General features: G+C 49.9%; 2 protein-coding genes and 1 long non-coding RNA gene across 28 annotated transcripts in view; 2 read left to right on the top strand and 1 right to left on the bottom strand.

Annotated features, from left to right (window-relative positions):
• The window catches only part of CELF6 (CUGBP Elav-like family member 6), a 35,564-nt gene extending 27,282 nt beyond the window's left edge, over window positions 1-8,282 (top strand). For 2 of the 9 annotated variants that reach the window (XM_032244728.1, XM_032244731.1), the window contains 9 exons: window positions 2,750-2,878; window positions 2,987-3,066; window positions 3,230-3,373; window positions 3,493-3,625; window positions 3,720-3,866; window positions 4,399-4,479; window positions 4,566-4,709; window positions 5,634-5,789; window positions 6,679-8,282. In XM_032244728.1, the coding sequence (XP_032100619.1) occupies window positions 2,750-2,878; window positions 2,987-3,066; window positions 3,230-3,373; window positions 3,493-3,625; window positions 3,720-3,866; window positions 4,399-4,479; window positions 4,566-4,709; window positions 5,634-5,761 (986 nt within the window). In that variant the 3' untranslated portion in view covers window positions 5,762-5,789; window positions 6,679-8,282. Of the gene's footprint in view, window positions 1-2,749; window positions 2,879-2,986; window positions 3,067-3,229; window positions 3,374-3,492; window positions 3,626-3,716; window positions 3,867-4,084; window positions 4,148-4,398; window positions 4,480-4,565; window positions 4,710-5,633; window positions 5,790-6,678 lie in introns of those variants that run through there. The other 7 variants (XM_032244723.1, XM_032244725.1, XM_032244724.1 and 4 more) reach the window with 7 other exon arrangements.
• LOC116527639 lies at window positions 288-20,461 on the bottom strand. Its single transcript, XR_004258641.1, has 3 exons — window positions 20,259-20,461; window positions 15,348-15,511; window positions 288-2,409 (listed from the first exon to the last, which is right to left on the bottom strand). It is a non-coding gene; the product is annotated as an uncharacterized LOC116527639 (long non-coding RNA).
• Window positions 20,462-22,744: 2,283 nt separating this feature from the next.
• The window catches only part of PARP6 (poly(ADP-ribose) polymerase family member 6), a 35,283-nt gene continuing 33,609 nt past the window's right edge, over window positions 22,745-24,418 (top strand). For 6 of the 18 annotated variants that reach the window (XR_004258639.1, XR_004258636.1, XM_032244715.1 and 3 more), the window contains exons 1-2: window positions 22,745-22,983; window positions 24,084-24,347. The gene's annotated coding sequence lies outside the window, so the exon portion shown is untranslated. The other 12 variants (XR_004258638.1, XM_032244714.1, XM_032244711.1 and 9 more) reach the window with 4 other exon arrangements.

Here is a 24,418-nt window from a genome sequence, read left to right as displayed (position 1 = left end):
ATACATCCCAGTAGTCCAGATCCATAGCGTCAATGCCCTGACAGGGAAATGGGGATAAAAAAAATTTTTTTTAAGATGGAGTCTCACTCTGTCACCCAGGCTGGAGTGCAGTGGTACAATCTTGGCTCGCTGCAACCTCTGCCTCCCGGGTTCAAGCCATTTTCCCACCTCAGTCTCCTGAGTAGCTGGGGTTACAGGCATGCACTACCACACCTGGCTATTTTTATATTTTAAGTAGAGATGGGGTTTCACCATATTGGCTAGGCTGGTCTTAAACTCCTGACCTCAAGTGATCAATCCACCTAAAGTTCTGGGATTGTGAGTGTGAGCCACCACACGCTATCAAAATTTCTTAATTTGTGAGATTCTCACTGGAAAAGAGGATCCAAAAATTTCATGGGCAATGGCATGAACTTGAACTGAAAAAGCAACAAGAGGTGGAGCAGATGAAGGATCAGATCACCACTGTCAGCACAAACCTCTTTTCTGTTTTCTGGGCTCCATCTCAGCCTGTGATGTCTCTCTTCCTACACAGGGCTACCTGGATTCTGGTCCACGTTGTATGACATTTTATCTGGATGCCATCACCATTTTTCAGACCCTACCCAATGACACAGCTGCACTACAAATGAGGGCATAGCAAAGCCCCTTTGGGACTGTGGAGGCCCTAGACTCTTCTCCAGCCTCTCCCAGGCTTTCTGCAGCCAAATGCTCATACTTTAGTGTCATAACTTAGACCAATCACATGGTCTTTTGGAGTTTGATTCTCTGGCCAAATGGGGCCCATTCTCTGATGTCAAGGCAAAGCCATCAGTTTGGTCAAGAGACTCATGAAAGACCTTTCCTGACTTCTCAGGCTCCTGGACAGGATGATCTCAGATCCCCCCTCATACATATCCTGGAACTCTGTTCTCTATCTTCTAGGTCAGTAATTTCAAAGGGCTTTCCTTGGAGCCCCTCTAGGGATTGTTAGGGGAGGATCAAGCAAGACAAACTCCACCCCCTCCTTTTCTGGCTTCAGTCACAGCAGTTCTGCTTTTCTCTTACATTTTGAGCTTCATCCTAATATTTTTGTTAGAATAATGTATTCCACTGATTTTTCAAAAGGTTGGGAAATCAGTAATCTGCTCCAAGGGCACTATTCTGTGGCTGACACCTCCAGAATCAAAGCACACTCACTGGCTTGTACTCTCACTACAGAAGGTCAGTGGCGAGACCTTCTTTCCTCCGTCAGAATTCCAGCCACATGGTCATTATCCATCCCCTCCCCAAGGACCGTCAGGTAATACCTCTCTGAACAGAGGGCAGAATTTTGCCAAAACACATTCTACCTGCCCTTTATGAACTGCAGCCCCTGCCCTCCACACAGACATAGCATTGACAGACAGATAGACACCTCAGGATCCTCAAGGCAGCCTAGGCCAAACCCCACACCACCCAGGTGACATGGACACACACATAGTCTTATTGGAGATTTCTCCCCTGCTAACTTCAGTCGATTCTCAACAGTCTGTTCTTCCTTCACTATTACCCAGGCTTCAGTCTATGACTAACCTTATTTCTCCTGCACTCAGAATCCAAGGACCACGTCCTCCATCTGCCTAGCCAAGCTGGTCAAGGAGTAGAACCATTTAGGATGGGTTTTCCTGCTCTCCAAGATCTTGAAGATGAAGACAGAAGCTGGTTTCCTACCCACTCTTTCTCTCCCAACTTGTATTGTCCCCTACATGGTCAAGCTCCATCCCAAATTCAGATATTTACCTTGGTGCAGAGAAGAGCCAGACTTTAACAGCAGGCTGGACCCCTTTGCCCCAGGCTCCCAGACAGTGTTCCTGAGGCCTAACTTGCTGGATGTGCAACAAAACGCTAGTTTCCAGCCCCAGCTCTCCAGCTCTCTTCGAGGGACACAGGCCCAGCTTGTAGCCCCTTTCCTGCATCTCTGCCACTCCCATAGGAAGGAAGACCTTCTTTCACCCATAGAAAGGGTGGACACAGGGAGAGATCAGACTGGTTCTCTGGTGGCAATCCAGGTCTACAGACAGAACTTGTTCTCTCATAGCGTGAACATTTGGGGAGGCATCAGGGCAAGAGGACAGGGCAATCAGAAGGAAGGACACAGAGAGGGCACTAGAAGCTTGCTGATGAGACAGGGTGGTGGAGGGTAAGGATTCATCATGCCGGTGCTCAGTGACTGCGGATGAGGCAGTAGGATGAAAGGACTGTTTCCTGTGCTGATTCTAAATCCAGAACCCTCCTTGATTTGAGCAGGAAGGGGCATTGATTCTAGCCAGCGCTACTAGGCTGGCCATCACGGATGTACTTCTCTTCTCTGGATCCAGTCTGAATAGAAAGGCTTTTCCCCTTCCTTAATACTGCAGATTTCTGATCCGAAACAGCGTTTTCCAAACTCTGAGAACAAAAAGGTCAAACATGTAAAACAATGCATGTAGGGCTCTGCCCAGCCAAAGATATCAAGACTGCATCACTCTCGGCAAGAGCAGCCCTGAGCCTCTCTGGGTTTCCCCAGGACCCAGGTTTTCCTGATGGAAAGCTGAACTGAGTTCCCTTCTTCAGATCCTTCCCGCAGATCCTGCCCCTCAGTGAAAACCAACCCAGGAAGCCCAGGGCCTTCTCACTCCCTCTGCTTCCCAGAGTGAGACTTGTGAGCTGCCATCTTAAGTTTCTCAGGCTACTGTCAGGGGTCTAGGAAGATTTGGGGTCCCCAGGTCATTCCTGGCTTTGTCCCCAGAGGACCGAAAGCTGTTTGTGGGGATGCTGGGCAAGCAGCAGGATGAGGAGGACGTCAGACGCCTGTTCCAGCCCTTCGGCCACATCGAGGAGTGCACGGTCCTGCGGAGTCCTGACGGCACCAGTAAAGGTGACCTGAGCTGACCGCGGGATTTCCTGGTGACCCTTCCTCACTCTGGGCCACATGACTCTTTGGCCCCTGTGGCCTGAGCCACCCGCTCCCTCTGTCCTGCCCCAGGCTGTGCCTTTGTGAAGTTCGGGAGTCAAGGGGAAGCTCAGGCGGCCATCCAGGGTCTACACGGCAGCCGGACCATGGCGGTGAGGGCGGGTTCCCCGGGTGAGGGTGAGCCTATTGGGGTGGGGACTGGCTCCCTCTCCCCAAGTGCGCTCGGTGCCGGGGGAAAGGAGCTGATGGGGAAGGGCCATCAGGGCCGGGGCCAGGGTCAGAACCGGTCACCACGGCCTCCCCTGCCCTGCTTAGGGTGCCTCGTCCAGCCTCGTGGTCAAGCTGGCAGACACCGACCGGGAGCGCGCGCTGCGGCGGATGCAGCAGATGGCTGGCCAGCTGGGTGCCTTTCACCCGGCGCCACTGCCGCTGGGGGCCTGCAGTGCCTACACCACGGCGGTAGGTACCGGGCACCCGCGTGCGAGGGCGCGCAGGTGGGTGGGCCAGGCCTGGGACTGGGAGCCGGGGCAGTTGCCCGCCCCTTGGCCCTCCACTCCTGCCCGTCTTTCCTCGAAAAGATCCTGCAGCACCAGGCGGCCCTGCTGGCGGCGGCACAGGGCCCAGGCCTAGGCCCGGTGGCGGCAGTGGCGGCCCAGATGCAGCACGTGGCAGCCTTCAGCCTGGTGGCTGCGCCTCTGTTGCCCGCAGCAGGTACCGCGCCCAGGGACTGGGGCGCGCCTGGGAGGGGCCGGCGGGGCGGGGCGGGGCGGCTGCCTGATTCTCCGACCTCTTCCGCCATCAGCAGCCAACTCTCCACCCGGCAGCGGTCCTGGCACCCTCCCAGGTCTACCGGCGCCCATCGGGATCAATGGATTCGGCCCTCTGACCCCCCAGACCAACGGGCAGCCGGGCTCCGACACGCTCTACAATAACGGACTGTCCCCTTACCCAGGTGGGCCCCCCCACTCCGCCCAAATCCCCCCCGAAATGGAGTGGGGAGCCGGGATAGGGGGGCATTGGGAGGTTGGACCCGGCTTCCCTGGGAAGAGAGCCCTCCCTTTCCCTGCTGCCTTTCACAGCCGCCCTCTACCTCCCACACTCCCTGAGCTTCTCACCCACTCTGCTTGCCCGCCTGCCTTCACCATGGGCCTTGCGCCCCTCTCTCCCCAGCCCAGAGCCCCGGCGTGGCTGACCCCCTGCAGCAGGCCTACGCTGGGATGCACCACTACGCAGGTTTCACTTGGCGCTACGCGGCCTGGGGGAGGTTGAAGGGCCCCAAAAAGAAATAGGGAGATTTGTGGGGGATTTAGACTCTGTTCCAAGGAGTTGATCCTCCCATCCCCCTACCCCCAGAACGACCTCTCTTGGGGTGAGGGTTATGGTGGACTGGGCTGAATTGGTCAAAAGCGTCCAGGCAGATGCGGCCCTGCTCGGGGAACTGCTTGCTCCTGGGGATCACGGCCCACTTCCCCCTCTGTCTCCAGCAGCCTATCCATCGGCCTATGCCCCGGTGAGCACAGCTTTTCCCCAGCAGCCTTCAGCCCTGCCCCAGCAGCAGAGAGAAGGTGAGGGACTGGGGGCTGGAGAGCAGAGCCTTGGGGGGCTGGACTCAGGGTCCCTCCCCTGAACCAGCCTGCTACCGTTCCTGCAGGCCCGGAAGGCTGTAACCTCTTCATCTATCACCTGCCTCAGGAGTTTGGTGATGCGGAACTCATCCAGACATTCCTGCCCTTTGGAGCTGTTGTCTCTGCCAAAGTCTTTGTGGATCGAGCCACCAACCAGAGCAAATGTTTTGGTGAGCTGAGAACCTACCCCTAGGCCTCTCCCACCTCTAACTATTAAGGATTCCCTGCAGATCCTACAATTGTCCTTCCATAAGGCAGTGATTTCCTGAGGTTCAATGTATGGCACAAAATGGGGTCCCAAACCAGTGATGGGGCTAAGCTTAGGCCAAGAACAAACCTTGGTCGGGCGCAGTGGCTCATGCCTGTAATCTCAGCACTTTGGGAGACCGAGGTGGGCGAATCACTTGAGGTCAGGAGTCTAAGACTAGCCTGGCCAACATGACGAAACCCTGACTCTACTAAAAATACAAAAATTAGCTGGGCATGGTGATGGGAGCCTGTAATCCCAGGTACTCAGGAGACTTAGGCAGGAGAATTCCTTGAAACCAGGAGGGAGAGTTTGCCGTGAGCCGAGATGGCACCACTGCAGTCCAGCCTGGGCAACAGAACAAGACTCAATCTCAAAAAAAAAAAAAAATAAAAAAGAACAAACCTTATTTCAGGCTTACCTGGACGATCAGGTGTCCACCAGGAATGTGGCCAGCTAGGTCAGGGCTTTGGAGTCTGGCCAGGGCAGGAGGAGTCTGGTTCTGAGACCAGAGATCCCCTCCAACTCCAATTGTGGCTCTGAGGACCAGAATGGGAACGTGGAGGGAGACAGCCAACCCATGCCAGGAAAAACACAAAACACCCCAATCAACACCCTGACCCTGCACACACGCTCAGAGTTGCCTCCCATCCTTCTAAGAATCACCCCTTTAAGAATCTCAGGCCATCTGCCTATGAATTTGTATCCATGTGTGTACACAAACAGTGGTGGGGTATGTGTTTGATGGTACTGGCCTCAGGGGGCTGGAAGAGGAGGAGGCTGGTAGAGAGAAAGGAGGCCCTGCCAGGCAGAGTTCCCAGCTAACCTCTTTGCCCACACCCTCCAGGGTTTGTTAGTTTTGACAATCCAACTAGTGCCCAGACTGCTATTCAGGCGATGAATGGCTTTCAAATTGGCATGAAGAGGCTCAAGGTGCAGCTAAAGCGGCCCAAGGATGCCAACCGGCCTTACTGACCGGCTCTCACCGGCCAGCCACAGAGAGGTGAGTCTCTGATGGACCCCAGGCATATGACGCCTGAGTGATGACGCCCTCCCAGCTTTGATGCTCCTCCTTTTGGGGCCTTGGAGGCACCCACCTCGGAGATAGAAAGAAGAGGCAGGAGCTAGGAGGAATCCTCAGATGGAGACTTTGTGCTTTTCCTTCAATCCAAGGACTGAGATCAATTAGACAACATTCCTGCTGTGCAGACTAGGAGACCATCAGAGTCTTTCTGCCTGGGGAAGCCGTTCTACTCCAGAGATAGCCGATGAGACTAGAGAGCCTGTATGTGGGGAGGGTCCAGGAGGCTGGAAAATGAGACTAGAAAAGTGGATTTGGGCCAGTTTTCAAGAGTCTGAAAGGCCGTGAGTTTGGACTTTATCCTGAAGACAAGAAAGAACTCTCGAGGAGTTTAAGCAGAGAAAGAACTAGAAGTAAGGGCTGTTATAATGGCAGTGAACATGGGGATGGAGAAAGAGAAGCAAACATTCTTTAGAGGTAGAATCTGCAGGGCATGGTAGGTGATGAGGGGAGAGATGAGCCAGGTTCTTCTACCTTTTTAGCAAGGTCATGGGTCCATAGGATGCTACCTGCAACTTTTAGAGATTTTCTGTCTCTGAAGGCCCACATGGCCCTGCCTCACTTTTGAGCTACACCAGGAGCTTTGTGGAGGGGATATGGGGTTGGGGTCTCCTGCTGAGGATTCAGAGTCTGGTTTCAGTGGACCAGCCTGCTGCCTGGGCCCTGCTCCTGCCCTGCTCCTTGGGAAGAGGGGTCCAGCCACTCACCTGAGATGTCACTGACGGGGGCAAGCTGCTCTTCTGGTCTTGCCCTCCAAAGTGATTTTTGCCTTTTTCCCCCTCCCTTCTTATCCATGAATACTCAACAACAGAAACAGAAGAGTGAGAAGAAAGGAGAGGAAAAGCACAGAAGCGCTTGAGCAGCTCTTCCCGAAGGCGCAGCTGCGGACAGAGGTGGATCGGACCCAAGGCTGGTGCCTGGGGCTAAGGCCACGCTAAGGACTGTTTTTATCAAGTGGGTTGTCTGTGCCTGCAGCCGAGAGCTCAGGCTGGCAGAGCAACTAGGGCTGGCTGAGGAGTGACTGTCCAGGGGAACCAGCAGAGGGCGCTGGGGATGCCAAGGGCTTCTCCACTGGGGACGCCCAGATTTACTTCTTTCAAAATCATATCATTCCTTAGAGTTTAGGGACCAAAGGACTATTGCTTTTTTAAGAATATATATATATATATATAAATTAAAACAAAGAAAAAAGAGAAACAACAAAAAAAGACAGTTTAGAGTCTCATAAAAGCTGCCTTTAAATATCCCTAGGAGACAGGGTGAAGGAGACCTTAGACAGCCCCAGTCTAGGCAGAGGGAGGCTGTGGAAAGATTGTTCTGTGTCTCATTCCCTCTTAAGCCACTTCCCCACCCTGCCCTTTTAAAAGTAATTAAGAATGTGAGGTCTAGGCTCACATGCGGGTAATGAGAAAGTTATGGACGCAGTGAACTCGCAATCCACAATCCCCAAACTCAGAGTGCATCCCGGAAGAGGCCCCAGGCGGAGCTCAGGCCTGCCCTGGTCTTTGCCATCCCAGGAGGCCCGCTAGCCAGCAAGAGTGGGACTGCCTTTTCTGTGGAACCGCTGCTTCCCCAGGCAGGAAGAAAGAGGGAGTTCTGGCCACCTGAGGCTTTCCCTTACCAATCCAGGTAACAGAGGCCCTGCCTTTGGCTGAGCTGAGACACCTCCTGTTTCCCCTCCCCTTGAACCAGTCCTAGTGTCCTCTTGCTTCAGGCTACCTTCTGTCTCTTAGTCTAAGTTTGCCCACCTGTAAAGTAGATTCAGGATATCTGTAGAGGGCTGGGACAACAGACTTAGAAGGTTTGCTACTGTATATACTGCCATTGAGAAGGGGAAATTTTTCAATATGTAGAAGCTTCAGAATTAGAGGTCCCTCTTTACCCCGGACCTGGGAGGGAAGTAGATGTTTTGCCAAAATACTTCTTCATTCCTTTAAAAAGTACATCTTTCCTATGCAAGAGTGTCTCACATGTGCTTAACCGAGGTGCTTCTAGTTGGTGAGCAGTGTTGAGCTTAGAAGTGGTGTGTGCTCTGTCTGTCTGTCTTTGTCTGTCTGTTGTATACAGTGGGTGCCATATAAAGCTGATCAATGGTGGTGCTTCCTGCCTGCTTCTGTGAGATGGGCAAACGATTCAGCTTAGAACACCATGACTCACCTTGCCTTGGTCAGCCTTTCCTGGGCCTGCAGGGCCTTCCACATATTTTTCCCAGGAGAATTTCCCCTCCACCCCACAGACATGAATCAGCTTAGTCTGAGGCCCTAGCTGTGCTGTCTAGGGTCACTCTAATCCCCAGATGTTGCTGAGGCTGAAGGCCTCTGATCTGATAACACATCAGATAGCAAAAGATGTGGGAGTGGGGTTGGAGGGCTCCTCCTTCATAACAGTTTCTAAGAAAACCTGTTCCCACCTGTTCCTCTGTCTTCGACTCATTTTTGGAGGGAATGGGAATGAAACACAGATCTGGCAATAATATTACCAGGTAAGGTGTGGTGGACATCCACAAGTATTTTCCAACTGAGAGAAGAACCAGAGGGTATGTGTACACCAACACAATGCTGACTCCTAGAGTGACCACCCTGGAGACAAATAGAGACACACAGTACCTGTACCCTCCATATTCACGTGGAGGCACAGAGTCCCCTCAGGCTAGCTGCTAAGCACTGTGCTACATGTTGGGAATCAGGCGTGTTCCAAGGACTGGGAGTTAAGGGGAAAGAGAGACAAAGAATGCAGTTATCATGCAGGGCCATAGAAGGTCTGTGCTCACAAGAAGAAGAGCACCTAATTCAGACTTTACTGGTGGGAGAAGTCTGTGAAATACTTTCTGAAGGAGATTAAGAGGGGGAAAAGTCTTTAAGGAAGAACTGGGGCTGGGCATGGTGGCTCACGCCTGTAACCCAAGCACTTTGGAGGCCAAGGCAGATGGATCACCTGAGGTTGGGAGTTCAAGACCAGCCTGATTAACATGGTGAAACACCATCTTTAAGAAAAAAAAAAAAAAAAAAAAAAGAAAACAAAAAAGGAAGAGCTGGGATTTAGACAAAGCCATTTAGACAGCTGCATCATTTTGGAAAATTATCTTTATTACCAAGAAATAATAATGATTACCATTTATTCCGTGCCTGTTGCATGGCAGATAATGGGCACACGACAAGACCCTTTTCCCATTCCTAACTCTACCCTGAACCTTACCTTGACTGAGTCATGTCAAGACACTTGAATCAAAATGGCATTTAGAATATCTGGCTTCATACTTTAGAGTATGGGCCAGGGACTGGCAGACTATGTGATTCCAAAGCTTCAAGGGTTGACATGGTCTAGATTAGGGGTTGGCAAGCTATGGCTTGTGGGCCACATCTGGCTTGTGGCCTATTTTTATATAAACTACAAAACTAAGATTTTTTTTTTTGACATTTTTAAAGGGTTGTCAAAACAAGAAAGTGAAGCAGTGACCATATATGGCCCACACAGCCTAAAATATCTATCTTGTCCTTTAGACAAAAAGTTTGCTGACCTCTGGTAAGATCATGGAAGACTTATATAATGTCTGATGAGTTTGAACAATATGGTGTTTGTGTCTCTTTGTGTGCATGTATTAGTCTGGACCTTTTCAGTTGCAAGTGTCGGAAACGCAGCTCAAACATGTTTAGGCCAATTGGAAACTAATTGGTTTATATAACTGATAAATCAAAGGCTGTATCTGCCTGAAGCATGGCTGGATCTAGGGATTCAAAGGATGATGTCTCCATCTCTTGGCTCTGCTTCCTCATTAGTTCTAGTTCTAAAATCCCAGGGAGGACTTTGGCCAGCTTTGGACACATGCCCACCACTAGGATGGAAGAGTAGACCATCATAATTGACAACTTCATCAGGACTGTATGGAGGGGGAGAAATGTGTCCCCAAGGAAGGGATGGTGGGCAGATAAATGATAAGCATCCACTATATCCCACCCTCTATTGCATTCACCTATACTTTTCCTGACAAACACAATTTCACAAATGTGCCTGCCTGACAATGCGATAATCCTAGACCCAACAAAAACCACATTCACCGATTTCCCAATGGGAGATAAAACAGAATCACAGGGCTGGGTACGGTGCTCACGCCTGTAATCCCAGCAGTTTGGGAGGCTGAGGCAAGCGAATCACCTGAGGTTGGGAGTTGAGACCAGACTGACCAACATGGAGAAACCCCGTCACTACTAAAACTGCAAAATTAGCTGGACATGGTGGTACATGCCTGTAATTCCAGCTGCTCGGGAGGCTGAGGCAGGAGAATTGCTTGAACCCGGGAGGTGGAGGTTGAGGTGAGCCGAGATCGTGCCATTGCACTCCACCTTGGGCAACAAGAGAAAACTCCATCTTAAAAACAAACAACAACAACAACAAAACAAAAACAAAAACAAACAAACAAAAAAAACAGAATCACATCCAGTTGCTTTACTGAGTCCTCAGTCCAGGGTTCCTTGGTGATGGGCAATTTCTGCTCAGGTCTGGATATGACTTCTTAAGATTTTACAATCTATGGGTAAAAGATAAACTTAACTACCCCATACTTGCCTTATAACCAATGTGAAATAATGGAAAGAGGATAACAATTTGTTTTAAAGAGATGGGTCTTGCTCGTAGTTCACATGCCTGTAGTGCCAGTTATTTGAAAGGCTGAGGTGGGAGAGTCACCTGAGCCTGGGAAGCTGAGGCTGCAGTGAGCTGTGATTGCACCACTGCACTCCAGCCTGGGTGACAGTGTAAGACCCTGTCTTAAGGAAAAAAATTTTAAAGTTCAATGAGAATGCCTGATGAGCAACTTTTGTAATTGTTCCCCTCCCCTGATTTGTGTCTTTTTCTTTAAAAAGTTGAGCCTCTCTGGCCGGGCGCAGTGGCTCACGCCTGTAATCCCAGCACTTTGGGAGGCCGAGGCGGGTGGATCACGAGGTCAAGAGATCGAGACCATCCTGGTCAACATGGTGAAATCCCGTCTCTACTAAAAATACAAAAATTAGCTGGGCATGGTGGCGCATGCCTGTAATCCCAGCTACTCAGGAGGCTGAGGCAGGAGAATTGCCTGAACCCAGGAGGCAGAGGTTGCGGTGAGCCGAGATTGCACCATTGCACTCCAGCCTGTGTAACAAGAGTGAAACTCCGTCTAAAAAAAAAAAGTTGAGCCTCTCCTTTGTTCCCCAGAGCACTCTCCATAACAACCTGAAGTATGGCCAGGGCTACAGTCCTCAACCTTGGCCCAAATAAATTCTCTATATTAAAAAAAAAAGAGAGAGATGGGTCTTGCTAATGTTGTCAAGGCTGGACTTGAACTTCTGGCCTCAAGCAATTCTCCTGCCTCAGCCTCCTGAGAAGCTGGGACTACAAATACCCACCACTGAATAATTTTTAAATTAAGATGGGTTCTTGCTCTGTTGCCCAGGCTAGATTTGAGCTCCTAGGCTCAGGTGATCCTCTCACCTCAGCCTCCTGACTAGCTGGGACTACAGGTGCATGTCACTGCACCTGGCTGTAATAGTTTTTTAAAAACCTTCCATTTTGGCCAGGCGCGGTGGCTCAAGCCTGTAATCCCAGCACTTTGGGAGGCTGAGGCGGGTGGATCACGAGGTCAAGAGATCGAGACCATCCTGGTCAACATGGTGAAACCCCGTCTCTACTAAAAATACAAAAAATTAGCTGGGCATGGTGGCGCGTGCCTGTAATCCCAGCTACTCAGGAGGCTGAGGCAGGAGAATTGCCTGAACCCAGGAGACGGAGGTTGCGGTGAGCCGAGATCGCGCCATTGCACTCCAGCCTGGGTAACAAGAGCGAAACTCCGTCTCAAAAAAAGAAAAAAAAAACCTTCCATTTTGAATAGGGGAGAAGAGAATACAATGGCCATTAATCTACAGCATATAAAACATCCTCTGGACAGTGCAGTGAATTTCTTGGTCAACAAAACCTACTGTTTTTGGTCCTTTCCACTAGGAAATGTCCCCTTTGTCCATTATTCTTTATGGACATCCCTGAGAGGATGGACCTTTGGATCTGAAGCATCCTACTTCCCTTTTGACATGGTTTTGACTTTATTTATTGAGACAGAGTCTTGCTTTGTTGCCCAGGCTGGAGTGCAGTAGTGCAATCTCAACTTACTACAACCTCTGCCTCCTAGGTTCAAGCGATTCTCATGCCTCAGCCTCCTGAGTAGCTGGGATTACAGGTGCCCACTGCCACACCTGGCTAGTTTTTGTATTTTTAGTAGAGATGGGTTTCACCATGTTGGCCAGGCTGGTCTTGAACTCCTGGCCTCAAGTGATCCACCAGCCTCAGCCTCCCAAAGTGCTGAGATTACAGGTGTGAGCCACCGTGCCCAGCCAGTTTTGGGTTTAAAGACTGCCTTAGAGATTAAGCATTCCCAGATGTTTGTCAGTTGTGAGGATTCTCTGATTCGTGGGCTTTCTGTGAGCTGGTAACCATCATCAGGAATCCATTGATAATGTCCTGCTCCATGAGTCTCAATCTAGCTCATGTGATTTCTTTGTCTTAGCAACAGGTCACACTGGCCATTCCCCACCCCTCAGCTTCATGGCTTCCATAATGGCCTGTCTATGGTGGGAAGTCAATCTTAATCTGCTCACTACCCACAAAGAGAGATTACCCATTCAACACTTGGCCAGCTCATGCTCTAGTGATCTTGGTCTTGACCAGACAGTCAAAATCCCTGAGCAGTACTGGCTCCTAGGCCTCAGCCCCAAGGAGATGCGTAGGACAGGATGGAAGCAACCAGTCAAGCACTCTCGGGCCAGGAACCTGCAGCTTGCTGTACTCCTCCGGCTCTGACTATGGCCCATTATTACCCTGAGGCCACATTTTCAAAAGACTCCTCAGGGGAGTCTATCAGTTGACACAGAATTTGGGGAACCCTCTGAGAACCTCTAGAACTTGGGCAGAGTCTTCAGCCTCCAGCAGAGCCCCTAGAATGAATTTCTCTTGCTGGATGCAACCTGGGTGTCTTGGATGTGGGGAGAAAAGACCTCTGGTCTGAGATAGGACCTCTTAGTCACCTCTGACCTTGAAGCAGCTCTGATTTTACTATGTGCTCTGACCAGACCTGGGGGCTCACCCCGGCCTCAGGGGAGCAGAACATGTATGGAATACCTTCCAAAAGAGGGTGCCATGATGAGATCACAGAATCTTACTTGATCCTTTCCAGCTTGGGCTGTAATCCTTCAGCAACCACTGTCCTGACTGCACTTGCCTCCATCTTGACATAGCCAAACCCAGCAGGGACTCAGGGGCTGTTTCTGGCCTCTGGGCCACATTCTATGGCCAGTATATTTGCACAGCCCTGTATTATTTGGAGGAAACCCCATGAGATCCGGGAGCTAAGAGCCAATGTGGGCCATGCAGCTGCCCTTCCAGCCTGCAGCCTGAGCCAGCCAGGATCTGCAAAGAGGTGGCCAAGTCTGTGCCAAGTGCAAACTAAGAAGGGGCAGAGGGCCACACTTTTTCTCTGTAGCCCTAACTCCAGACACAGCTATTACGGCAACCTCTGCCCTCTAGAAACCTCAGCTGATCAAGGCCTTTGACTGGCCATCCGTAGAGGGGACTTTGAACTTCCAGACTCTGGTCTCCTGCCCTCTAGTTGCCTAAAAGCATAAAACTCAGAAGCCAGAACAGTCCACAAGCCTGGCTCTGGCTTTTCCCAAGGGATATCTCCGGTGCTCAGCATAAAATGCAAGACAGTAATGAGCCTCAGCCTCCTGGGGAGTGGTCCTGAGATGGCCTGACCCGGTCACCTGACACTGGACTCCTGAGAGGAAGCCGGCAATCTGGGCTGGATTCCCTGCATTTGGGTAGGAAAACTCAGCTGTGTCCTTGGGACCTTTATGTTACCCCACTGCTGGGACTTAATATAGGATGTGGGCTTTGCTTTTGTCTCCATATCTGAACCCCAGTACTCTAGAAAGCAGATTCTGAGGTAAGTGCTGACATTTTGGGGGAGGTGGAAGTCCAGGATGGTGAAAGGGAGAAGAGACGGAGGCAGTGGGAGACGATGCAGGACTATGCTGGCTGCCACTTCGTGTGAGCCATGAGGAGAGAGCAGGTCACCTGTCAGACTTGTTTGCCAAGCACATCGTGTTTTCAAGGAGGAAGGGCATCTTGGAGCAGTTCACCAAGGGGAGATTTGAGAGGGAATTAATGCTTCTTTTCCCCTCTTCTGTTTTCTGTTGGCCAAGATACCACCCCACAAGAAGCTAACTCCCCTGCACCTCTCAGCTGCATCATTTGCTCCCTGGGTGGCTGCTGGGAAGTCAGCTCCCATGGCCTGCTGTGTGGCATTTCTACTAGAGACGTGGAAGTAGAAGGGCTGCTTAGCACAGGCTGGATGCCAACCAAGAGAGAGAAAGAAGGAGGTGGCTTAGGTAACCCAAGAAGATGCATGAAGTTCGTGCCCAGTACATCCCATTCTCTCCCACAGAATTCACAGCCAAAGTCTCCAGGCACCAGAACCCCCAACACTGTCTGGATTCCAAGTCAAATACATCTTATTTATTTTGGGAGGAAAGGGAAGCATTCAGGTTGGAGGATCAGGATTCTCCCACTTTTTCTCCTGGAACTTTCCAGACCCTAAACTTACTCCAATATTTCCTACTGAATTTCCTACCTCTAGGCCTTTGTTCTTACCCACTTTAGCTTGGGGAAAAGGTTTTGGCCTTTATAGTCTACAAGATGCATGATTATTTGACCTTTAGCAGTCTGGATTGCTGGTCAAAAGCAGAAAAGGTGGCCTGGCGCAGTGGCTCATGCCTCTAATCCCAGCACTTTGGGAGGCTGAGGCGGGCAGACCACGAGGTCAGGAGTTCAAGACCAGCCTGACCAACATGGTGAAACCCGCTTTCTACTAAAAATGTAAAAATTAGCTGGGTATGGTGGTACACACCTGTAATCCCAGCTACTCAGGAGGGTGAGCAGGAGAATCTCTTGAACCCAGGAGGCAGAGGTTGCAGTGAGCCGAGATCATGCCATTGCACTCCAGCCCGGGCAAAAGAAAAAACCCCCCCCCCAAAAAAAAAAAAAAAAAAAAGCAGAAAAGGCAACTCTGAACAAAACTGTATAGTGTTTTGTTTCTGTCAGTATGGAGGAAAGTCAAACTGGAGGACCTTATTGAAAATCTCAAGAAGAGGTCAATGTACTCCAACATCCAAATGGCTTTTTTTCCCAGTGCATCTCTGAAATCTCCCTTTGATGGATACATGACTTGAATCTCAAGATAAAATAGATGATCACTTAACCAGCTGGTTTGATACCAAATAGCAGGGATTTCCAGTTTCCCAGCCAGGTGGAGATCTCCACTGCCTCAACTTCACTTCAGTGCCATCAGTTCAATTCTTCATTCCATTTCTGTATTAGGACTGATTTAATAGCAACTTCGAGGAACCAAGATAAACCAGCTTACGCAGGACGAGAACTGAGAAGTGTGGTGGTATTACTGACCTCAGGTGGGGCTGACCTCAGGGGCTCAAACAATGTCATCAGATCGCTCTTATTCCATTTCTCAGAGCTCTGCTTCCCTTTATGCCTTGGCTGCGTTCTCTGTCCTGTGGCAGGGAGAGCTGGGTGCCAGCAGTTTCAATCTCATATCCTCTTAGCACATTGACCTCAAAAGCAAGAGAGCTTTGAGCAGAGGATTATGATTGGCTTTATTCAGGTCGCAAACCCACACCTGAACTAATTACTTTGGTTAGGATGATGGAGTCCTTTGCCTGGCTTGATGGGTCATGCATCCATCTGTGTGGGGTGGAAGGGGGCAGGAGGTGGTATTGTGAATGTCAGCCTCACTAAGTACTAATACTTACAAAATATAATAGTATGTCCTGCATGGCCTATAGCAATGTATAATCTGGCCAGGCTGGAGAGTGGGATGCATGTAAGGGGTGGTGAATCAAATAGGGTCATAGCTGTAGAAAGGATATATTTATCCTGAGAGCAGTAAGGAGACATTGAAGGGTTTTATTTTTATTTTATTTTATTTTATTTTATTCTTTGAGACAGCGTCTCACTCGGTTGCTCTGGCTGGAGTGCAATGGTGTGATCTCAGCTCACTGCAACCTCTGCCTCCTAGGTTTAAGCAGCTCTCCTGCCTCAGTCTCCTGAGGAGGTGGGATTACAGGAAACAACCACCACGCCCGGCTAATTTTTTTTTTTTTTTTTTTGAGACGGAGTTTCACTCATGTTACCCAGGCTGGAGTGCAATGGCGCGATCTCGGCTCACCGCAACCTCCGCCTCCTGGGTTCAGGCAATTCTCCTGCCTCAGCCTCCCGAGTAGCTGGGATTACAGGCACGCGCCATCATGCCCAGCTGATTTTTTGTAGTTTTAGTAGAGACGGGGTTTCACCGTGTTGACCAGGATGGTCTCGATCTCTTGACCTCGTGATCCACCCGCCTCGGCCTCCCAAAGTGCTGGGATTACAGGCTTGAGCCACCGCGCCCGGCCTAATTTTTCTATTTTTAGTAGAGATGGGGTTTTGCCATGTTGGCCAGGCTGTGGTGAAAAGTATTGTTGAAAATATTTTCAGTAGAAATTTTAGGGAGAGGTCGGATGACACCAGATTTAATTCCTGACCTCAAGTGATCCAAATGCCTTGGCCTCCCAAAATGCTGGGGTTACAGGCATGAGCCACGGGGTCTGGCCCATGGAAGGGTTTCAACAGAGGAGTGACATGACCATATTTGAGTTTTAGAGAGATCCCTTAAGTAGCTAAGTGGAGAGCAGATTGGAGGAGTAGATACTGGATAAGGAGTCTACGAGGAGGCAAATGCAGTAATTCTGGTAGGGAGAAATAGGAATACAGGCCGGGCGCGGTGGCTCACGCCTGTAACCCCAGCACTGTGGGAGGCCGAGGCGGGTGGATCACGAGGTCAAGAGATCGAGACCATCCTGGTCAACATGGTGAAACCCTGTCTCTACTAAAAATACAAAAAAATTAGCTGGGCATGGTGGCGCGTGCCTGTAATCCCAGCTACTCGGGAGGCTGAGGCAGGAGAATTGCCTGAACCCAGGAGGCGGAGGTTGCGGTGAGCCGAGATCGCGCCATTGCACTCCAGCCTGGGTAACAAGAGCGAAACTCCGTCTCAAAAAAAAAAAAAAAAAAAGAAATAGGAATATAAAGGAGGGATCAATTTAAGATGTACTTATCTGCTCACACTTGTAATCGGAGCACTTTGGGAGGTCGAGGTGGGAGGATAACTTTAGGCCAGGAGTTTGAGACCAGCCTGGGCCACAAAGTGAGACCCTATTTACTACTCCCCAGGAGGCTGAGACTCATTCCACAGGCTTTTTTTTTAAGTCTCTTGCATTTTCTGCTGAGTATCTAATATATCCCTTGGGAAGGCCGGGCGCTGTGGCTCATGCCTGTAATCCCAGAACTTTGGGAGGCCGAGGTGGGAGGATCACAAAGTCAGGAGTTCGAGACCAGCCTGACCAACATGGTGAAACCCCGTCTCTACTAAAAATACAAAAATTAGCTGGGCGTGGTGGCAGGTGCCTGTAATCCCAGGTACTCAGGAGACTGAGGCAGGAGAATTGCTTGAATCTGGGAGACAGAGGTTGCAGTGAGCTGAGAACACGCCGTTGCACTCCAGCCTGGGTGACAGAGCAAGACTCCATCTCAAAAAAAAAAAAAAAAAAAAAATCCCTTGGGAAAAGCCAGACCCAGGCTTGTGGCCTGTTCTGCCTTCTGAGTCTCAGTGCTTTTAGGCAGCTAGAGGGAAGGAGGCCAGAGTCTGAAAAAAAAAGAAGATGTATTAAGATGTAAAATTTAGGATGTTTTTAAGGTGAAATTGGTTCTGTTTAAATAAGGATGGGAGAAGTCTAAGATGCTTTCTTCTCAGGGTTCAGGCTGAATAAACCACAGGTGAGATTTACTAAGCTAGGAACATGAAAGAAACACAGTGAGAAGATGTTTGCCTATGTAATATCCAAGTGGAGCTGTCCCAAAGACAACTTGTCCAAAGGAAACTGAAACTCAGGAAGTACAGGATGGGAATATAGATTTGGGAGTTGCAGTCTATAACTGTGTGTCACACAGGCGGATTTTAAAAGAGCCATTTGTTTAAAGGGCACTAGGTGGGTCACAGGATTGCCAGGCAGGAGACCCAAGCTTGGAAAACAGGCAGGAACAATGAGAGGCCAGTCCACCAGAGCGCAGGCCAAATTCAGATGCCAGAACCAGCCCCTGAAAACCACTGCCCCCATCATCATTATTGGACATGGGATATCACCGCCACCAGTACCCACACCATGAGAGTCCCTGGGCATGGGGTAAAGCTGACCCTGCCCTCATGTCACCACTGCCACTATTTCTCTAAATCACTTACTCCAGAATCTACATTTCTGGACAATGCTTGGCCAGGCCTATGTCACATGCCTCTGTCTTAGCTAGAGAGCTGGGAAAGTACAGATCCAACCTTTTCAGTATCTGCCATGAAAGATGGGCTCTGCTTACTTCCAAGACTTGTAACATAAGAAGAAGATTCAGTTTCTGGGCAACCCCAAATTACCAAGATCTCCTTCAAGTGGCCATGGAGGCCACCGGGAAGAGCAAAAGGAGAAATGGGTATGGGCTGAACTGCTTCTGTATTTAAGTAGGGAATGATGGAAAGGGAGTATGATAAGGATACTGTGAAGGAACCATATGAGGTGTAGGAAGAAACGGGATGAGTATAACCCATAAAAGCCAACAGAGGAAAGGGTTGCAGGGTCAGAATGATCAACAGTGCCAGATGACACTGTGCGGTCAATTGCAGGGGCAGGATGATTGACAATGCCAAATGACACTGTGTGTCATAAATTAAGCCTGAACATTTCCAATGGATTTGTCCATTTGCAAGTCATCTGTCATTTTGGTGAAAGTATTTTCAGTAGAAATTTTGGGGAGAGGTCAGATGACACCAGATTGAAGGAAGAGTCGAAGACAAGGAAGTGGACAGGGAGAGCATAGACTACTCCCAGAAGCTTGGTTGAAGGTAAGAAAAATCAGTAGCGTGGCATATGGGATTCAAATTAGATTTTCATTTTAAGGTTGGGCCAGTTGATCAAGTTTATATACCAAGATCAAAGAGTAGGGGAGAGGAAAAAGTCGAATATAAGTGAAAGAGAGAGGTAAGTGAAGGAGTAAATTTCCTGAAGAGGCAAAAAGGAAAGAAATACAGATCATAGTAGGATTAACTTTGTATTTGAAGAGAGACCTCTCCGCTTCTGAAATAGAAAGGATGGGAGAGATTCAAATGCTTGGAGGGGACAGAAAATTGAGGCAGTTCCCCCATGGCCTTTTTTTACTAAAGAGATGAGAAGTCTCACTCTGTTGCTGAGGCTGGAGTGCAGTGGCATAACCACAGCTCACTGTAGCCTTGAACTACTGGGCTCCGGAAATCCTCCTGCCTCAGCCACCCACGTAGCTGGTACCCATAGTCTTTTTTTTTTTTTTTTTTCTGTGAAGCAGAATTGGGGATGGCGGGAGAGGCTGACATGTGGAAGGGCTACTGGGTACACTGAGGGTTCTGCTGAGGAAACAGTGAATTTGTAGGAGCGCTGTACTAAGTGCATATTAAGCTAGTTTAAGCCATTTATTTTATTCTTTTTTTTATCTTTTTTTTTATTTTTACCATCCTGGTGTTTGAGACGGAGTTTCACTCATGTTACCCAGGCTGGAGTGCAATGGTGTGATCTCGGCTCACCGCAACCTCCGCCTCCTGGGTTCAGGCAATTCTCCTGCCTCAACCTCCTGAGTAGCTGAGATTACAAGGACGCGCCACCACACCCAGCTGATTTTTTGTAGTTTTAGTGGAGACGGGGTTTCACCACGTTGAGCAGGATGGTCTCGATCTCTTGACCTCGTGATCCACCCGCCTCGGCCTCCCAAAGTGCTGGGATTACAGGCGTGAGCCACCGCGCCCGGCCGAGCCATTTATTTTAGATGAAAAGTGACTCCTAGTCCCCCAAGATCAAAAGGCCTCAGAAAGTGCCAGGGCCAGGCGTGATGGCTCACACCTGTAATACCAGCACTTCGGGAGATCAAGATGGAGGACTGCTTGAGCCCAAGAGTTCAAGATCAGCCTGGGCAACATAGGGAGACCCTATCTCCACACAAAATAATATTTTTAGTTAGCCAGATAAGTTAGCGCACACTTGAGCCTCGGAGGCTGCAGTAGGCAATGATCACAGCACTGTACTCCAGCCTGGGTGATAGAGTAAGACCCTGTCTCAAAAGACAAGAAAAGACAGGAAGGAAGGGAGGGAGGGAGGAGGGAGGGAGGGAGGAAGGAGGGAAGGAGGAAGGAAGGAAGGAGAAGGAAGGAAGGGAGAGGTGCCTGGGAAGCTGACAGGAAGCAGAGAGTAGTCTCACCATTTCTGGTCTCTGCCTCTCCATGCTTCATTCTGTGTCCCCAGATGGTCTTTTTCCTTTTCTCCTTCATCATAGTAGGTGGATGTACCATAGCTCCTGAGTCTATGTCTCTTTTGCTTAAGAAACCAGTCCAGTTAGAATCATAATCTCTCAGCTCTAATCCCAGGTTTTTAGGCGAGAACATCTGCTTAACACAGCTTAGATCAGGAATCCACTTTCAGTTCAATAAACTGCAGCTAGAGTGCCAGGGGTCACACAAGACAAACATGGCCCTGAGGACTGTGGATACAGAGTGTGGGTGTGGAAACTATAATTCCCGCAGAATACGGTTCATGGGCTAGACTAACCTAAAATGCTGTCCACTCACAAGTTCGAGTGTGCCGGATTGGGTGATTTCTTTTATCCTGGTTTAGGATGGGAGACTAGAAAATGTAGATAGCTGGCATGATCCAGGAGTGTGATTTTTACAGAGTAAGTGCAAGTATATTAACAAAAATGTGATTGAAATGACTGACCAAAGATCTGGACTGGGTAGGAAAGGAGGTGAAGCCTGGAAGATACTGATGAACTCTGAGGTGGCTGAGATTCATGATGAATAGAAGAGCTGGTGATATGCTGGGAAGGGGGAATCCGAAAGGGGATTGAATACCGGAGCTTGACTTGTCACTCAACGTGGGCACAGTGCTTATGTTCAAACACTCCCAGACACACATGGCTCTCAAAAGCTGTTATGGGCCCCTTGATGGTGAGTTGTTTTAGAGAGCAGGCCCAACTCCTTCCCTTACTACTCTGAACTTCGGCACTCTGAAACCAACGCTATATTGAAACCGGGGCTATATTGATCCCTCACTTTTTTCAGTTACTATAAGCAATAGGTGTAACAAACTAATACTGACACAGTGTTGTGGCCCAGGCTGAGTGGCAAAGTGAGCAGGGGTGGACATCAAAAGGGGCAGGAGTTAAAATGGAGAGGCTGAGAATATGCGAATGTAAATCAACAGCAGCAACAACAAAAAGTTCACTGGGAAACTTCTGAGCTTAGGAGGGATAGACATGACATGTTTCTATCACTCAAGGCCAAAGCCTTCTTTATGTGTGCTGTGTCCAGCTACAATGACGGAGTGAGAAAGCAGAGTAGGTCTAAGATAAGCCTTTTCCCATTAGTGCTGATGGAAAAGAGGGGCATGCAGAAGCCCCAAGACTGTTAAGAATGAAGGAGGTCCATTCATGTCTAGGGTTAATAACCACAATTACAGCTTCCATACCGACTGCTTCCTAGTCCCAGGTACTCTGCTGCTTACTTTACATGGATTAGTTGGAATCGGATGAAATTGAAGGTATTTGACTGTTTATAAACTACAAAAATAGCAATTTCATACAGTTCAACCTGACACTATCTCAGTTCATCCTCACCACAAAGGCTCCATGAAACACGTATTACTGTCTCCACTTCAAAGAGGAGAAATCAGACCCAAAAGGTGAAAGTCTTTAAGACTGCTCTATTAAGTGCTGAACAAACCCAAGCTTCAGACCCAGATTGACTAGAAGGCCAGGGTGCTTTCCATCACGCTGCAGCTACCAGGGGAGCAAATGAGTTAAATGTAAGAATTTTATTTTTATGTATTTATTTATGTATATATTTATTTGAGACTGAGTCTCTGTCCATATTTATTTGTTTGAGACTGAGTCTCTTCTTTTCTTTCTTCCTTTCTTTCTCTCTCTCTCTCTCTCTCTTTCCTTTGAGACTATTTCTCTACCGTCCAGGCTGGAGTGCCGTGGTGCCATCTCAGCTCACGGCAACCTCTGCCTCTGGCTTCAAGCGATTCTCCTGCCTCGGCCTCCCAAGTAGCTGTGATTGCAGGCGCCCGCCACCACGCCCGGCTAATTTTTGTATTTTTAGTAGAGATGGTGTTTCGCCATGTTGGCCAGGCTGGTCTCGGACCCCTGACTTCAGGTCATCTGCCTTCCTAGACCTCCCAAAGTGCTGGAATTACAGGTGTGAGCAACCGCGCCCAGCCAAATGTAAGGATTTTTAAAAGCTGGAGATGTTTGACTTCCATTAGCGAACCAGAGAAACCTGCAGTCATCAGGGCCGCAGGACTTCCCATTCAATCTCTTATTTGTCTGCCCGAGCCTCCAGCAAGGGGACTCCCGCCCAGCCTGCAAGCAAACCGGGTTGCCCTCCCTGCTCATTCCTCCCAACCACACGGGGCGCCAAACGCAAGCATTCTCCTCTGGAAGGCTCTCCACACACCCTCGGAGTCCCTCTTCCTTCTCCACCTCCTCCCCTACCCACGGCGCAGGCGCCACCCCCCGCTCCACACCCCCTCCCGACTAGCCACGGTCGCGCAGGCGTCCCAGGGCTGGCGTCGGCGGCAGAGGCGCGCCCAGCAGCAGGCCGCCAGTCTGTTGGTCAGGAGCGGGCCACGTGCCATGGTGTCACCGCGCGAGTGTGCGCAGAGTGGCTGAGCGCGCCCGTGACGGAACGACGAGGCGTGGGGTGCGCGACCTCGCCCGCCAGGCCCGGCCCCCGCCCCTTGGCCCCCCGCTCCGCCCCCGCGGGGCGTCCCGGGCCGCTCGTCCCGTCGGCGGCGGCCGCGCCCGCGCGCGGCCCGGGGTCGCCGTGAGTACTCGGCCTGTGGGGCCGCCTCCACGGGCACGGGGCGGTGCGGCCGCGCCGCGGGCAGGGTGCAGGGCCCGCCCCGCCTCCGCAGGGGTGGACGAAGTGAGGGATTTGGACCGGGAGGTTCTGAGGGCCCTCCTAGGCTGGACAGGCTTCGCTCAGGCCCAGCGGCCGGGCAGCACAGATCGGGCACAGAGCGTCTTCCCTGGGGAGGCAGGTGTTGGGTGTCTTTGGGGTCTCCAGGGAAACCCAGGAGAACAGCTGTAAGTGCTTCCCCGGGAGAGGCCTCAGGGCCTGTCCTGGAAGCACGGGTACTGGAGAGTATTTTCGGGGACAGCCTTGTTCTCTCTCCCTACGGCATGCCGAAGATAGCGCTAACCTGCCGGAATCGCCCCTTCGTGGTTCTTCCCAGCAGTCTTTGTTTAGTGGCCTAGTCCTGAGAAGGGAGCACATGGGATGGAGCGGAGTAACCTCCTCTTCCAGGACCACAAAGCCGGAAGCCCAACCCAGAATTTAAACGTTGAGTTCTAAAGCTGCTTTGGCTAGATGTGAAGTTGTCACACCCAGGGAAGCGCCCATGGACCTAGGGGAAAGACCTTTGTGATCCAGACTTGAGGCTCATTTACATTTGTCTTATTCCCATGGAAATTCGTAAAGTGTTCTATATTAGCTGCTGAGTTTACCACCTTTTCTGGACACTCATCGTATAGTCTATTTTTGGCCCAACTTTTTTTGAAAGGTCCCATTCTTTACCTCATTTAGATAAATCAGATGGGCCTTTCTTAATTCATTAACAACCTAATTAATTATAACCACATCACATGAAGATTAGATGTCATTAGGACCTGTCCAATGTCTTTACGTCCCGGTCCTTCTGCACTCCTAACCTTAAGTGGCTTGACCTCTTTAGGTCTAAGTATCCTATACATAACATGAAAGCTTTGGATTAGGCCACTTTTCCTGCTTATTTTTTAAAAAAGTGTTTGTGATCCTGTAAATTCCATGACCCACCAACTTCCTTTTCCAACGCTTCACCTTTTAAATCCACTTTGCCCCTCTCCAGAGGAAAGGGCATTGAGAGTAGAGGGAGCAAGTCTTTTTCACTAAAGCAGCCTGGTTTGAAAAAGCTGGTAATCTCTGAACTGTCTCTTCCTTGATCAAGAAGAACCTCTCTCTTAACTACCTTTTTCTCCTTGTGATAGCAGCAGAAACCAAGCAGCAACAGCCCTTGGAAAGAGGCTAAATTTTTCTTGACTTCTGCAACGACAAAAACCGTGAAAAGTTGGACTTCTGGCCTAACGCTGCCATCATCCTGTCACTCATCCCAAGACAACCCAGGCTGGAGATTTAGTGCCTCCCTCTTTACTCCTCTGTGATCATCCAGATCAGCACTTGACTGTTGATTTGCAAATCTCGCAAACCTCGCCCCCAGATCTTCACATTCTGGTTCTCAGCTGCTCTTGAAGGTGAATGAAGTTTTGCTGTTTAAAATCAAGTTTGTGTGATTTTTGTCTATGTGTAGAAACATTTAGGCTAT

Source organism: Sapajus apella, unplaced genomic scaffold, assembly GCF_009761245.1.
Source record: "Sapajus apella isolate SASKATOON/1434 unplaced genomic scaffold, GSC_monkey_1.0 scaffold55, whole genome shotgun sequence".
NCBI classification, from domain to species: Eukaryota; Metazoa; Chordata; class Mammalia; order Primates; family Cebidae; genus Sapajus; species Sapajus apella.
This window is presented reverse-complemented; position numbering and strand designations above follow the sequence as displayed.